We start from the raw sequence: 13,747 nt of genomic DNA, 5'->3' as shown, positions 1-13,747 counted from the left end.
ATGTGGTAGGGAATATAGATTGTAAGCTCCACTGGGGCAGGGACTGATGTGAATGTTCAAATATTCTCTGTAAAGCGCTGCGGAATATGTGTGCGCTATATAAGAAACTGGTAATAAATAAATATTATTTTATATGAGTAATTCTGTGTGAAGCTGCTGTACTCAAAACTGACCACTAGGTGTCCCCCTGTCGGGAACAGTGAGCAGCAGGGTGTTGCATGGTAATGAGGGGGCGGTGCTGGGAGCATTTCCTGGTTGCACCATGAGCAACGTGAGTGAGAGCAAGACTGCAGACTCAGAGGACGTTGATCAGCACTCACATACATAACAGCAGGGACAGGGTGAGTTATGCATGTAGCTTGTTTTTTTACATTGTATGTATGACACGTATGTGCAGCTTTGCTGGAGTTAATATATTATAATTATATAATATTATATTCTGTAACTATATACCGTAGACAATGTTGCACTTGCAGTATGTAGTTACAAGTCGGTGAGGTGGATATGCACAGCCCATCCCACAAATATCTGCTGTCTCTGAGCAGGGACATGTTTTCAGATTTCCTTTTTGTAATTCTTAACCCTTAACATTACACTGACAGTTGTAGTATTGTAAGGGGTCCAGGGGCTGACAGTAGGGGCACCCCTAAATAGTAATCTCTGTATATATTTTTGTGTGTGTGTGTCAGCTCAGTGTACTGCTGGCTAATGTGGAGAATAGCCAGCAATCAGCTTGCACAGGTGTATATGAGTATTAATCGATGTTGGCCTTCCAGGGCTAAACCGCACATTATTACTATGTATAATCATCTGATAGTAAATGTGTGGTTTAGTCCTTGAAGCCCAACATCGATCTGAAATCAACTTTGAGTGAATATGCCCCCAGTCCTAGTACCGCGGTGCTCTGTGTAGTGCATCTGCCGTCTTCCGCTAACACACATAAAAATGGTCATTACAATCGTCCGATTAGCAATAGTATGTTAGATTGTAAGCTCCCCTGACTACTCCTATATACATTGTGTATGTATTGGTGCATTATGAATCTCCAGGGCTGCAGTCAGTCCGACTTGGTTTGTGTTTACTGTCCCGTCCTGCCCTGGTGACGGGAGCAAAGTACCCGGGCATCGCGTCTGTGCTGGGGGAATGTTCAAGGTCCAATCATTTTCGTGAGAGTAATGTTGGCAGTTACGGCTTCTGCGTGCCAGCAGAGTCCTCTGCCCAGCTCCCTAATGCGCATGCCTGCCATCACATCAAGCCACATAACCAGTCATGATCAATCTGTGCAGAGTTTGTATGTTCTCCCCATGTTCACGTGGGTAAGGCCGGGAGCTTCCGTTTCCTCTGACACTCCAGAAACATACTGTTCGGTTAATCACCCTACTGTATATCTTCATGTGGTTGGGAATAGAGGGGAGAAGTCAGGGGGATATGCCCAGCTGCCCACATACCTGCCATATATGGTAGTGCCAGCTCCCCAAATTCTCCCCCGCTTCTCAATGGGGTGTGAGGGAGACCTGCTATGCCAATGGTGGCGATGCCATTACAGAAGGGCACATTGCATTGAATCCTCCTCATATTTTAATTATTAACACTTTCTTCTATAGGGCAGAAAATTCTGTCCCTCATAGCTTCTAAGCTCCACTGGGGCAGGGACTGAAGTGACTGGCTGATATATTCTCTGTACAACACTACTGAATATGTGTAAGCTATATAAATAATAGCCATCTACTCTCTTATCCTCCAATGTGGTTCCCTCACACTCAGCGCTTCTCTTATCTGAGCCCACCAGACCGTGAGTAACCTCTTTTGGCCGTCACCGTGCACCCACCCGATCCCACCCCTATTGCGACAGATATTTCGGACCACTGGTGGCCGTGCTGCCAACTGTCCGAGCCCAGCTCACAGTCATGGGACCTATCTCTGTCCGACTGATCAGTCCTGTTGTGCCGGGACTGGCAGATAACAACATTGTGTTCCCACAGATCTTTTACATAAGTTGTGTTATTTGGCCTTGCACGCCTGATGAACCCCAAATATTCTCTTTTGTCTTGTGATCAGAGGATTCAGGGTCATTGATGTGTCCTGGAATCTGCTGTTATAGCTGCTAAATATACTGTTTATACTCCTTTTTTTTATGCTGTTATTCACATGGATAAACTAAAAAAAAAAAAAGGCTTAAAGTAATTATGTACTTCCAGACCAATTTAATATATATTGCTTTGGATGTTCTTTCCTGCAACTCTTATAAACGATTTAGAGTTTCCTTCTTGCTGTTATATCCTGTCCGCTGCATTGTTTCATTTTTTGATATAGCCCTTAGATATGGCAGAAGCTGCTTCTTGGTTGCAGCTTTCCCCAATGCCAGAGCTGATCTGTGTCGCTCCAAGGGCAATTTTTTTTTATTACCAGTTATTTATAGAGGGGGAAAAAGGCAAAACGATAGACAAAGACACGTAAAAGCACCAGGATAGCTTGGACAATCTGAAGGTTCCATTTGCATGAGGGTACAACTGAATCCCCCATATAGAGCCCTAGGGGGGGTCCCTGCAAAAAAGTAACATGCTGGGGCTTTTTGTACGTTTATTACACACCCGAATACACAATACTGTCTATTGCATTTCTACAAATCAACTGGATTCACAACCACAGATGTGGCTGGTGGTGCTATTACTACTTACATGAAAGCTGCAGCGATAGCGCCAATATGGCGATGCAGCAGGGGCGTCACTCCTTACCCGTGTGCACCTTGTCTAACTATCGGATCTTTTCTGGCACCATCGGGTGGCTTGTGGCCCCCACGAGGATGCAAAAACTGCCCACTGCAGAGACCGGGAAATCTACGTGCAACAACGGTGATCCCGGCCTCTTCCCTCCCCTAAATGGCGGGAACCCACTGCTGTTCTCACAAATGGAGCCGTCAATTTCCCCCTGCCTGCCCAAGTTATTGGACCTGAAAGGGATGTGGTGTATCTATAAGTGGGCAGATTTAAAATGGTCGTGTGTGGGCCTTTTGGGGGGGTATTAAGCTTTTCAAAATGGTGGAAAGTGAGAATCTACAAGCGGTAGATAGTCTGTGGTGGTTCCCGTGGCAGAGCCGCCATTTTATAAGGGTCACCGAATGCAAAATGGCTTCCGCTTTCTCACATCTCTCTCTGTCCTACACAGCTGCCATACGGACAAGATGCAGGCAGATGGCATATTACACAGTGGCTACTTCCACCCTGTCCTGCGGGCCTGGCAAGCCTCTGCCACCAGCCTCCACGCCACCAATCTCATGTACCCCATCTTCATCACGTGAGTGCCCCCCCCCCCAATGGCACTATCGGACAAGCTGTTGCTGATTTCACTCCATCTTACGTCTCATTTTCGCCTTGCAGGGACGACGCTGATGCCGTTGAACCGATCCACAGTCTGCCCGGACAGGCCAGGTGAGCGGCGTAATCCTGGGACCGACGGTGGGAATGGCCTGCTGAGCCGTGCTACCTGATCCTATCCCTGCTTAGGCACAGGTGTAATGCACTCGTCTCCCCGACACTGGTGTCATATCTGTGGGGCTTGTGTAGAATTGGATGCATATTACGTCCCAAACGCATGTGCAAAATGACACAATCCCACGTATATGCTGAGCCCAGCTGTGTGATATTAGTATCAGGCCCAGGTTTACCCCGGTAGGAAACCGCGACACAGGTGCCAGGTGTATACCAGGAGTGGCAGCGTAGAGACTGGGTGGCATTGCCCCATTTGCTCACGGTAAAACACTGTTATGGGGGTCGGCTGGCATCAGAGGCGTAAGTGCCAAACCTTTCTCTGCCGCTGTGTCATACAGACTGATTTATTATTTATTTATTTATTAGCAGTTTCTTATATAGCGCACACAGATTCCGCAGCGCTTTACAGAGAATATTTGACCATTCACATCAGTCCCTGCCCCAGTGGAGCTTACAATCTATATTCCCTACCACATGTACACGCACACACAGACATTCTATGGTTAATTTTTTTGTTGGGAGCCAAATTAGCCTAGCAGTATATTTTTGGATTGTGGGAGGAAACCGGAGTACCCGGAGGAAACCCACGCAAGTACGGGGAGAATATACAAACTCCGCACAGTTAGGGTTATGGTGGGTATTGAACCCATGACCTCAGTGCTGTGAGGCAGTAATGCTAACCATTACACCATCCGTACTGCCACTGATGATGTCACACCTTCTGCTACACTGGGTACCATGTAGACTGTAAGCTCAGCTATCAATAAACACTGTCTGATGGCACATACAATCGCTGTTTGATCGATCATACGAACAATATGCAATTTGCATTGCTTGCAGGTCATTGTAATGTATGGCCACACACTAGAATGATTTTTTTTGGCTGATTTCCGACCTATCGGCCGATTTTTGCCGACTATCGGCAAAAAAAATTCGGCCGATATATAGGATGATCAGTTGGAAATCTGACAATTAGACAAAAAATTGTTCTAGTGTTTGGGGGCCTTAACAGAAATCTCCTTACATTGTCACTTACACACGGTTCTCCTCTGTTCTGCTATCTGCTGACCGGGCGCAGCGAGCGGGACCTCCTCCCTCTGTCACACGGCAGATAAGACTCATGAAGCCAGGACCTCTGCTGTCTGGGCCTGATACGTGGCCACAGCCCAGATACTGCAGTAATTCAGTGTGCTAATTCTTCTGTGTGTGTGTGTGTATTATATACCACCATATACAACACCACTGACCCAGTCATTTGCTATCTGCAGGCATGGAGTGAACAAGCTGGAACAGCTGCTGCGCCCCCTGGTGGAGGATGGCCTGAAGTGCGTGCTGATCTTTGGAGTCCCCAGCAAGGTCACAAAGGTAACTGGAGTGAGGACAGAGACCGGCTGTATGTGTGGTTTAATTATTACTTAAAATCTGGGCAAAGAAACACATTGTGCACCCTCCTCCCATCGCTTGCACATCCAATGACCAGGCTTCTAGTTAAAGCCTGAATTAAAGGTGGTGTACCGCAGACCGCCTGTCATGTGACTTCTGGGTTTATGGCGCTAACTCCGGCTATTCTTCACCCAGGATGACAGAGGCTCGGCGGCGGACTCCGATGATACTCCGGCGGTCCTGGCTATTCGGAAGATCCGCTCCCTCTTTCCCCAGCTGCTGATTGCCTGTGACGTGTGTCTGTGTCCCTATACGTCCCACGGGCACTGCGGTAAGTGTCCTCGGTCTGCACGCGGCAGTGTTTCACGGGATATTTGGCGCCACTGAAGCTACGGTAGGAAAGGACACATCTGTGCTGCCAGTGGGTAGTACGCTCGTCCCGACCAGGGAGATAGACCTAAAGGGCGCGTAGAGGGGGATGTAGAGCTCCCCGCTCACATTAATATCCTCAGCTACGCATATTGGGGATCCCCAAATCCTATTATGTAAAGTGACAGGAAACTGGGTACCGTTAGATTACCATCTGAGGGGTTATGGGAACGCTTGGTACGTGTACTATAGACTGTCTGGTATTTGTACTTCCCCAGGGATTCTGCGAGAAGATGGCAGCATACAGAACGAGACCAGCTGCCAGCGGCTGGCAGAGGTGGCATTGGCATACGCCCGTGCAGGTAATTTGGCCACTTTTTTGGGGGATCTCCTCTTACTCTTATGTTGTATGTATCCCTCAGACCCTTAATCCGCTGTTCCCCGTCACAGGATGCCATGTGGTGGCGCCGTCTGACATGATGGACGGCAGGATTGGCGCCATTAAGAAGGCTTTGATATCCAATGACCTGGGAAACAAGGTGAGGCTCATTCCTGTGCAACCTGCCACAGTCCCGCTGATGGGGAGCGGGGCGTCCGGCGGCTATGACACACTCACGCGTGTATGTTCCGCTAAACGGATGCCAACCCAAAATGTATTAATGGGACATTTTTAATCCAAAAAAACAATAAAGACATAAATGAAGCCGCTTGTATCATCCACTGTCCTTGTTCATGCCCAGGTGTCGGTGATGAGCTACAGTGCCAAGTTTGCCTCCTGTTTCTACGGCCCGTTCAGGTGAGTGCGATGCAAGGAGCTGTGTGTCCTGTCAGGGAAGACGTGCGAGCAGCCATCTTGATTTCAAGTTGTCAAGGTCACAGAGGGGTCAGCAGTCAGAGCTGCGCTCTTCTGCTGAGTGCATACTTCTGCTGTGTTTATAACGGAGATAATACTACTTCTAGATACACTGCGTATGTCTCAGTCAGCGTTGAGGCGTCGACTGTCTTTACTTGAGGGGAGGCTGGAACAAAGGCTTAATATCAATTTTCATGTTTCATTTTAAAGAGACGCGGCGCAGTCCAAACCTGCGTTTGGAGATCGGAAATGTTACCAGCTGCCTCCAGGTGCAAGAGGACTGGCCAGCAGGGCGGTGGTAAGGAGCCATTAACCTCTTCAGGTCTCTGGGGCTTATTTAATAACCTTATGCAAGCAGCTTGCCAGGGGTTTTATGCCCATTGCACGGGGTTCTGAAATAAAGCCTTGGATTTATATATGTTTGAGTGAAAGTGAAGGAGTGCATGCCAGTAAGTTTAATTTATGTTATATATATAAGCGAGGCTGAAGCAGTGGGTATAATATGTGTTTATGTACAAGCGAGGCTGAAGGAGGGTGTAATACGGTTGTGTACAAGCGAGGCTGAAGGAGGGTGTAATACGGTTGTGTACAAGCGAGGCTGAAGGAGGGTGTAATACGGTTGTGTACAAGCGAGGCTGAAGGAGGGTGTAATACGGTTGTGTACAAGCGAGGCTGAAGGAGGGTGTAATACGTTTGTGTACAAGCGAGGCTGAAGGAGGGTGTAATACGTTTGTGTATAAGCGAGGCTGAAGGAGGGTGTAATAAATTTGTGTACAAGCGAGGCCGAAGGAGGGTGTAATACGGTTGTGTACGAGCGAGGCTGAAGGAGGGTGTAATATGTTTGTGTACGAGCGAGGCTGAAGGAGGGTGTAATATGTTTGTGTACAAGCGAGGCTGAAGGAGGGTGTAATATGTTTGTATATGAGCGAGGCTGAAGGAGGGTGTAATACGGTTGTGTATAAACGAGGCTGAAGGAGGGTGTAATACGTTTGTGTACAAGCGAGGCTGAAGGAGGGTGTAATATGTTTGTATATGAGCGAGGCTGAAGGAGGGTGTAATATGTTTGTATATGAGCGAGGCCGAAGGAGGGTGTAATACGGTTGTGTACGAGCGAGGCTGAAGGAGGGTGTAATACGGTTGTGTACGAGCGAGGCTGAAGGAGGGTGTAATATGTTTGTGTACGAGCGAGGCTGAAGGAGGGTGGAATACGGTTGTGTACAAGCGAGGCTGAAGGAGGGTGGAATACGGTTGTGTACAAGCGAGGCTGAAGGAGGGTGGAATACGGTTGTGTACAAGCGAGGCTGAAGGAGGGTGGAATACGGTTGTGTACAAGCGAGGCTGAAGGAGGGTGGAATATGGTTGTGTACAAGCGAGGCTGAAGGAGGGTGTAATATGTTTGTATATGAGCGAGGCTGAAGGAGGGTGTAATACGTTTGTGTACAAGCGAGGCCGAAGGAGGGTGTAATACGGTTGTGTACGAGCGAGGCTGAAGGAGGGTGTAATACGGTTGTGTACGAGCGAGGCTGAAGGAGGGTGTAATATGTTTGTGTACGAGCGAGGCTGAAGGAGGGTGTAATACGTTTGTGTATAAGCGAGGCTGAAGGAGGGTGTAATATGTTTGTGTACAAGCGAGGCTGAAGGAGGGTGTAATAGGGTTGTGTACAAGCGAGGCTGAAGGAGGGCGTAATACGTTTGTGTATAAGCGAGGCTGAAGGAGGGTGTAATAAATTTGTGTACAAGCGAGGCTGAAGGAGGGTGGAATATGGTTGTGTACAAGCGAGGCTGAAGGAGGGTGTAATATGTTTGTATATGAGCGAGGCTGAAGGAGGGTGTAATACGTTTGTGTACAAGCGAGGCCGAAGGAGGGTGTAATATGTTTGTGTACAAGCGAGGCTGAAGGAGGGTGTAATATGTTTGTGTACAAGCGAGGCTGAAGGAGGGTGTAATACGGTTGTGTACAAGCGAGGCTGAAGGAGGGTGTAATACGTTTGTGTACAAGCGAGGCTGAAGGAGGGCGTAATACGTTTGTGTATAAGCGAGGCTGAAGGAGGGTGTAATAAATTTGTGTACAAGCGAGGCTGAAGGAGGGTGGAATATGGTTGTGTACAAGCGAGGCTGAAGGAGGGTGTAATATGTTTGTATATGAGCGAGGCTGAAGGAGGGTGTAATATGTTTGTGTACAAGCGAGGCTGAAGGTGGGTGTAATATGTTTGTATATGAGCGAGGCTGAAGGAGGGTGTAATACGTTTGTGTACAAGCGAGGCCGAAGGAGGGTGTAATACGGTTGTGTACGAGCGAGGCTGAAGGAGGGTGTAATACGGTTGTGTACGAGCAAGGCTGAAGGAGGGTGTAATATGTTTGTGTACGAGCGAGGCTGAAGGAGGGTGGAATACGGTTGTGTACAAGCGAGGCTGAAGGAGGGTGGAATACGTTTGTGTATAAGCGAGGCTGAAGGAGGGTGTAATATGTTTGTACAAGCGAGGCTGAAGGAGGGTGTAATATGTTTGTGTACAAGCGAGGCTGAAGGAGGGTGTAATACGTTTGTGTACAAGCGAGGCTGAAGGAGGGTGTAATACGGTTGTGTACAAGCGAGGCTGAAGGAGGGTGTAATACGGTTGTGTACAAGCGAGGCTGAATGACTTGTGTAACATGTTTATGTATAATGTGTGGTCATTATTGACCAGGACATATATCACAATCTGCCTTTGTGTCCTGTCTTGTCTGGGCAGGACCGGGATGTACGTGAAGGAGCAGACATGCTTATGGTAAAGCCAGGAATGCCTTATTTGGACCTTGTGAGAGAAGTGAAGGACAAGGTGAGTGTGGGAACTTGCACTCTATAAGGAGTAACTATGGAAGTGGGTGCCAGACACTGATCATCTGTGTAACTATGTATCCCGGTCTGTGTTCCAGCACCCGGACCTCCCACTGGCTGTGTACCACGTGTCAGGAGAATACGCCATGCTCTGGCACGGCGCACAAGCAGGAGCCTTTGACCTTAAGGTTGCGGTACTGGAGTCCATGACCGGATTCCGGAGAGCCGGTGAGTGCAGCAGTGGTTTCAAGTTCCTTAGGTGTCATTTGATACGGGGTATATGCGTCTGCCCCCACTCTACACAGTTCACACAAAACTGACGTGTTCTCTTTCTACACATCACACAAATGCCAACATGGCTTTATGACTGGATCACACGGCCTACCGAGAACCTTTTACCTTTTGGCTTGACCAATTTAAATTCTCTCCATCTTCCTCACACATCTGTTCTACAACAGGTTTGAGTACCACAATAAAGTTGCAGTAACCCATAGCAACCTGTGACCTACTGTAAATAGGAGTAAACCTTTTTCCTGTGCTTCAGTTTATTTCATGCGTGTCCTCATTTCTTGCCATGAATAAATGCGACACTCCCATCCTTCCCTGCAGGTGCTGACATCATCATAACCTATTACGTTCCCCAGCTCCTCAAGTGGATAAAAGAATTGTAGCCGGACCCTGGAATCGGACACGTTCTCTGCTGCGCTCGGGACCACGGCTGCTCTGTCACTAGGTTCAAGTTGCCAAATTGGGATTTAATGCTGCTGTTTGTAACAAACAGTAGGTGTAGTGACCCTCCCATGCTGGCCACAAGACATTGAGGAGTAATAATGGCCCCTTGTTCTCGTGTAACAGATAGTTAGGCAGTAACTTATTCATGTTTTATTCTAGAGACGTGTTATGTTTCTTAGTGTGCAGACTGTGGTTTGCCAATATTTTTATTCTTTTACCTTTCACTGTGCTCTTGATTTAATAAACCCTTTTAACATATTTGTCTGGGGCCGTTGTAGTTATAAAACAGCTGGTGACAGATCCCCCCCCCCCCCCCCCCCCCAAAACACACACTTTCCCTCCATCTCCCTCCCCCTCTTGCTCCCACAGCACCTGGCTGAAGTATTGGGTTCGATACCCTTGTTCTTAGGGATATCCTTCACTTCCTGTTTCCTATGTCTGGTGATCTGGAGAACCAGCTCTGCCAATTAAATGGCCCAGTTCCTAGTCCGTGCAGCCCTACATGATGTAGTTGACTTAATTGCAAGATGTTACTGGTCCCCACAGTGGAATGACAATTTTATTTTATGCCGCTTCGTCTGAATCCTCCTGGCATCCCAGCATGCATCACTTCCATGGGCAACATGGCCGCCTCAGGCTACAACATCTCAGGCTACAGTGATGAAATTCCTGAGCCAATAAACGCTATGGAGGAGAATATCCTGTGCAGCAAGTTTGTCTTTGAAAAACCATATGATTGAAATTGGTGGTCCAGCTGGTCAGCGATTATAAAGTCCTCTATGAAGAGACTCCTTCATAAAAGATCAAAAGTTAGTTGTTGTTTTAGGGTGTGGATCATGATGTTGACATGGCCTAGGTTGACACATCATAGTGGCCCCTGCAACCTTCTGTACAATGCAAACAGTTGTGGACTACCACACCTCCACCCCCACCTCACTGACCTGGTTACCAAATCCCAGAAGTCCGCAATGGATATCTGCAACTTGTATTTTAGGTTTTGTGGTCCGCTGAGGTCCGGGTGGATTTCACAACGCTTTACAACTGTGCTATATTTGTAACTAATATTTTATACTGACCTATGGAAGCCTCTGTTCTCTGTATTCAGAGTTGACATGAAAATTGTTGCCCGTTGACTGATCAGGGTTTACCAGACACACGGCACTCGCATGAAGATAAAGTAGCACTGGGGAAGATGTATTAAGCCTTAACAAGAGATAAATCCAAGTGTGATAAAGAGAGATAAACATCCAGCCAATCACCTCCTTACTGACTTTTTTCAAACACAGCCTGTAACATGGCAGTTAGCAGGTGATTGGCTGGACGTTTATCTCTTGTTAAGTCTTGATACATCTGCCCCACTGTCTCTAGTGATGTCACCCTAACTTGTGGATTTAAGTTTTATTTTAAAAACTGTTTTGTGTGTTTTTATCTATTTTCTATAAATATGTCTCATTCCAAAGTGTTCTTAGCCAGCCGACCGCAATGGCTCCCAAAGGTTTGTCATGGTGGTTCCCTGGGGTTTTTTTTTTTTTTTTCGTTTTAAACATTACTGAGCGCTAAGCGCCATTTTTAGTTTTTAACGTTTAGATCTAGTTCATAAAATAAAAACCAATTTGGTAAATGGATAAAGTGGGCGCGGGAAGGCTTGTCCGGAATATAGAAGCCGCTGTGAGTCTTGTACCAAGTAGTAACTTTTATATGAAAGCTGACTGCCACCACCTTCATAGATGGATAAAGCACTGGTCACGCTGGGACCGCACATGTATGATCTAATGCTATACGGACACGGTGTGTCACTGCATTGAGACCCTATATCCTGTATGTATGAGCCGCACAGTTGTTGTATAAATTAGTCCAAAATAAATTAAGCTGTTTATATTCTGTATTTTCTGCATTTTTATTTCCATGTTTTATACTTTGTAATGGCATTGCATGAGTGCAGAGTTTGTATGTTCACCTTGTCTGTTGGTCATTTCTGTTCTATAATGTACATTTTTCTGATATAATACAAGGTAAATGCTGCGCCTCACCTCTATGGGGGGGTCAAGGTTTTTTCCACTAGATGGCGCCCAAAGGACCAACTTAAGCGTTGCCCCATTCGGCCACGCACAGCAGCCATGGCTGACATTAGTGCTATGTTGCGCCGTCATTTGGACGGGTTGGGAACTAGTTCTGTAACAGCTATGACAGCTGGTGCATAGCATCTGGCATTGGTGCAGGGAATACACCTGAAGGGAGGGCTGTATGTATTGTAAGTCATTGGCCTGACCTGGAAACATTTCATGGCTGATTAGTCTAGACTAGAGCACAGGTTCTCAAACTCGGTCCTCATCATGACCCCACACGGTGCAGGTTTTGCAGGTCTCCTCACAGAATCACAAGTGAAATAGTTACCTCCACCTGTGGATCTTCTAAAATGTGTTGGTCAGTAATGAGTGCACCTGTCAGGTGAGCTGGAAAACATGAACTGTGTGGGGTCCTGAGGACCGAGTTTGAGAACCACTGGACTAGAGGGTGGCTGGGTTGGGAACAATTTGCTGACGTAGTCATTATGTTGACTTGGACAGTGATGAAATGTTGGAATATCGTCCCTGGTGCCCGACTCAGAGCAGGTAGGCCCATGCTTCCTCTTATGGCCTTCAGACTGTGCCTTGTATCGCCTCAGCTTCAGGTGTAAGATGGCGCGGCTGGGAACACGTGGTCACACTGAGGTGCGTAGTGTGGTCAGGTATCTGCCTCATATCGGCCATACTTTCCCGGCATCTGGTGTAAGATGGTGCGGCTGGGAACACGTGGTCACACTGAGGTGCGTAGTGTGGTCAGGTATCTGCCTCATATCAGCCACACTTTCCCGGCATCTGGTGTAAGATGGCGGGGCTAGGGACACGTGGTCACACACAGAGGTGCGTAGTGTGGTCAGGTATCTGCCTTATATCAGCCATACTGTCCCAGCATCAGGAGTAAAGGCCCCCATACATTAGTCCGACTTGTCCTAAGGACAAGTCGGACCTGATTGTCCCAGCAGCTCCCCGGGAGGGATCACATGCGATGGCACTTCATGTGCCAAGTTTTGCATGTGATAACTCGCATGCGATTTATCACATGCAACTCCCATCGAGCTGAGGGACAGTGGGAGCGGGGGACAGCAGCGGAGGTATGCCCGCAACCAGAGAGCCGGGCAGGGTGGGGGGCAGCGCAGGAGAAGACGCTGCCGGGCAGTGGCGGGAGCAGATGAGCACTTCAAACAAAAAAAAACCCATACAAACGAATAGGAAGCCATTGATTGGCTGAGACCTCTCAGCCAATTATCGATGGGTTTTTTTTTTGTTTAAAGTGCTCTATGCTCGCGCTGCGCCGCTGCAGCGTCTTCTCCTGCCTGGTTCTCTTTGCCATCCCGCTGACGGCAGTGGCTTCCTCCTCTGCCCGGCTCCCTGTGCCCCCCTCCGCCTGGCTGTGATAGCTCCCCCGCCAGCTGCAGTCCCCCACACAGCTCTGGGCAGCACATAAGTTTTAGCAAATCTTATGTGCAGCCCGTCCGACCTCCCGACTCCGATCCAATGCGCATCGGGTCGGAGGGGATGTCTCCATCTGCGATTTGGGCCGATTACACGGCCCGATTCATCTAAATCGGGCCCAAATCGCATAGTGTATGGGGGCCTTAAGATGGTGAGGCTGGGGGTCACACACTGAGGTGTGTAGTGTGGTCAGGTATCTGCGTGGTCAGGGCACATCAGCAGCTAACTTCAATCGTCGACTTGCCGGGGTGTACGGCGATCACTTATAAAAAAAAACAGCTTTGGGGTTGGTGCAGCACCTGTGATAACGGGAGCACAGACATTCAAGGGTTATGGTATAAAACATAGACTGACACAGTCGTATGGTCGACAGTCACAAGGTGACAGGGTCTAAAGGTCGATAGGTAAATGGTCGACTTGAAAAAAAGGTTGACATGGTCAAAAGGTCGACATGGTTAAAAGCTCAACATTGAAAAAGGTCAACATGAGTTTTTAAAGTTTTTAGGGTGTCTATGTCGCCATGGCCACTGTCTAAGTGTACCGGGTTCCCTCGCATGGCTCGCTGCACTCGGCTCACTATTTTATTCTCCCT

The 13,747-nt window shown here is 47.9% G+C and overlaps 1 protein-coding gene across 1 annotated transcript; it reads left to right on the top strand.

Moving 5' to 3' along the window:
- Positions 1-206: 206 nt before the first annotated feature.
- Positions 207-11,525, top strand: ALAD (aminolevulinate dehydratase). Its single transcript, XM_083161193.1, has 12 exons — positions 207-341; positions 3,166-3,294; positions 3,378-3,428; positions 4,757-4,853; positions 5,067-5,202; positions 5,519-5,602; positions 5,691-5,779; positions 5,981-6,036; positions 6,304-6,391; positions 8,823-8,909; positions 9,007-9,136; positions 9,518-11,525. Exons 2-12 carry the CDS (start codon positions 3,182-3,184, stop codon positions 9,577-9,579), a joined length of 993 nt encoding a protein of 330 aa, XP_083017319.1. The 5' UTR covers positions 207-341; positions 3,166-3,181; the 3' UTR covers positions 9,580-11,525.
- Positions 11,526-13,747: the final 2,222 nt, after the last annotated feature.

The sequence above is a fragment of the Crinia signifera genome, chromosome 9 (genome assembly GCF_055691185.1).
Source record: "Crinia signifera chromosome 9, ASM5569118v1, whole genome shotgun sequence".
In the NCBI taxonomy this organism is placed as follows: Eukaryota; Metazoa; Chordata; class Amphibia; order Anura; family Myobatrachidae; genus Crinia; species Crinia signifera.
The sequence above is the reverse complement of the archived record's forward strand: the minus strand, read 5'-3'. Positions and strand labels throughout refer to the sequence as shown.

What these genes read in the sequence shown, in the direction of transcription:
- ALAD (XM_083161193.1), top strand. Translation starts at nt 3,182, where the DNA reads ATGCAGGCAGATGGCATATTACACAGTGGCTACTTCCACCCTGTCCTG. An exon ending in ATGTACCCCATCTTCATCAC is followed by an intron (nt 3,295 to 3,377) that starts GTGAGTGCCCCC and finishes TTCGCCTTGCAG; the next exon opens with GGACGACGCTGATGCCGTTG. An exon ending in ATTGGCATACGCCCGTGCAG is followed by an intron (nt 5,603 to 5,690) that starts GTAATTTGGCCA and finishes TCCCCGTCACAG; the next exon opens with GATGCCATGTGGTGGCGCCG.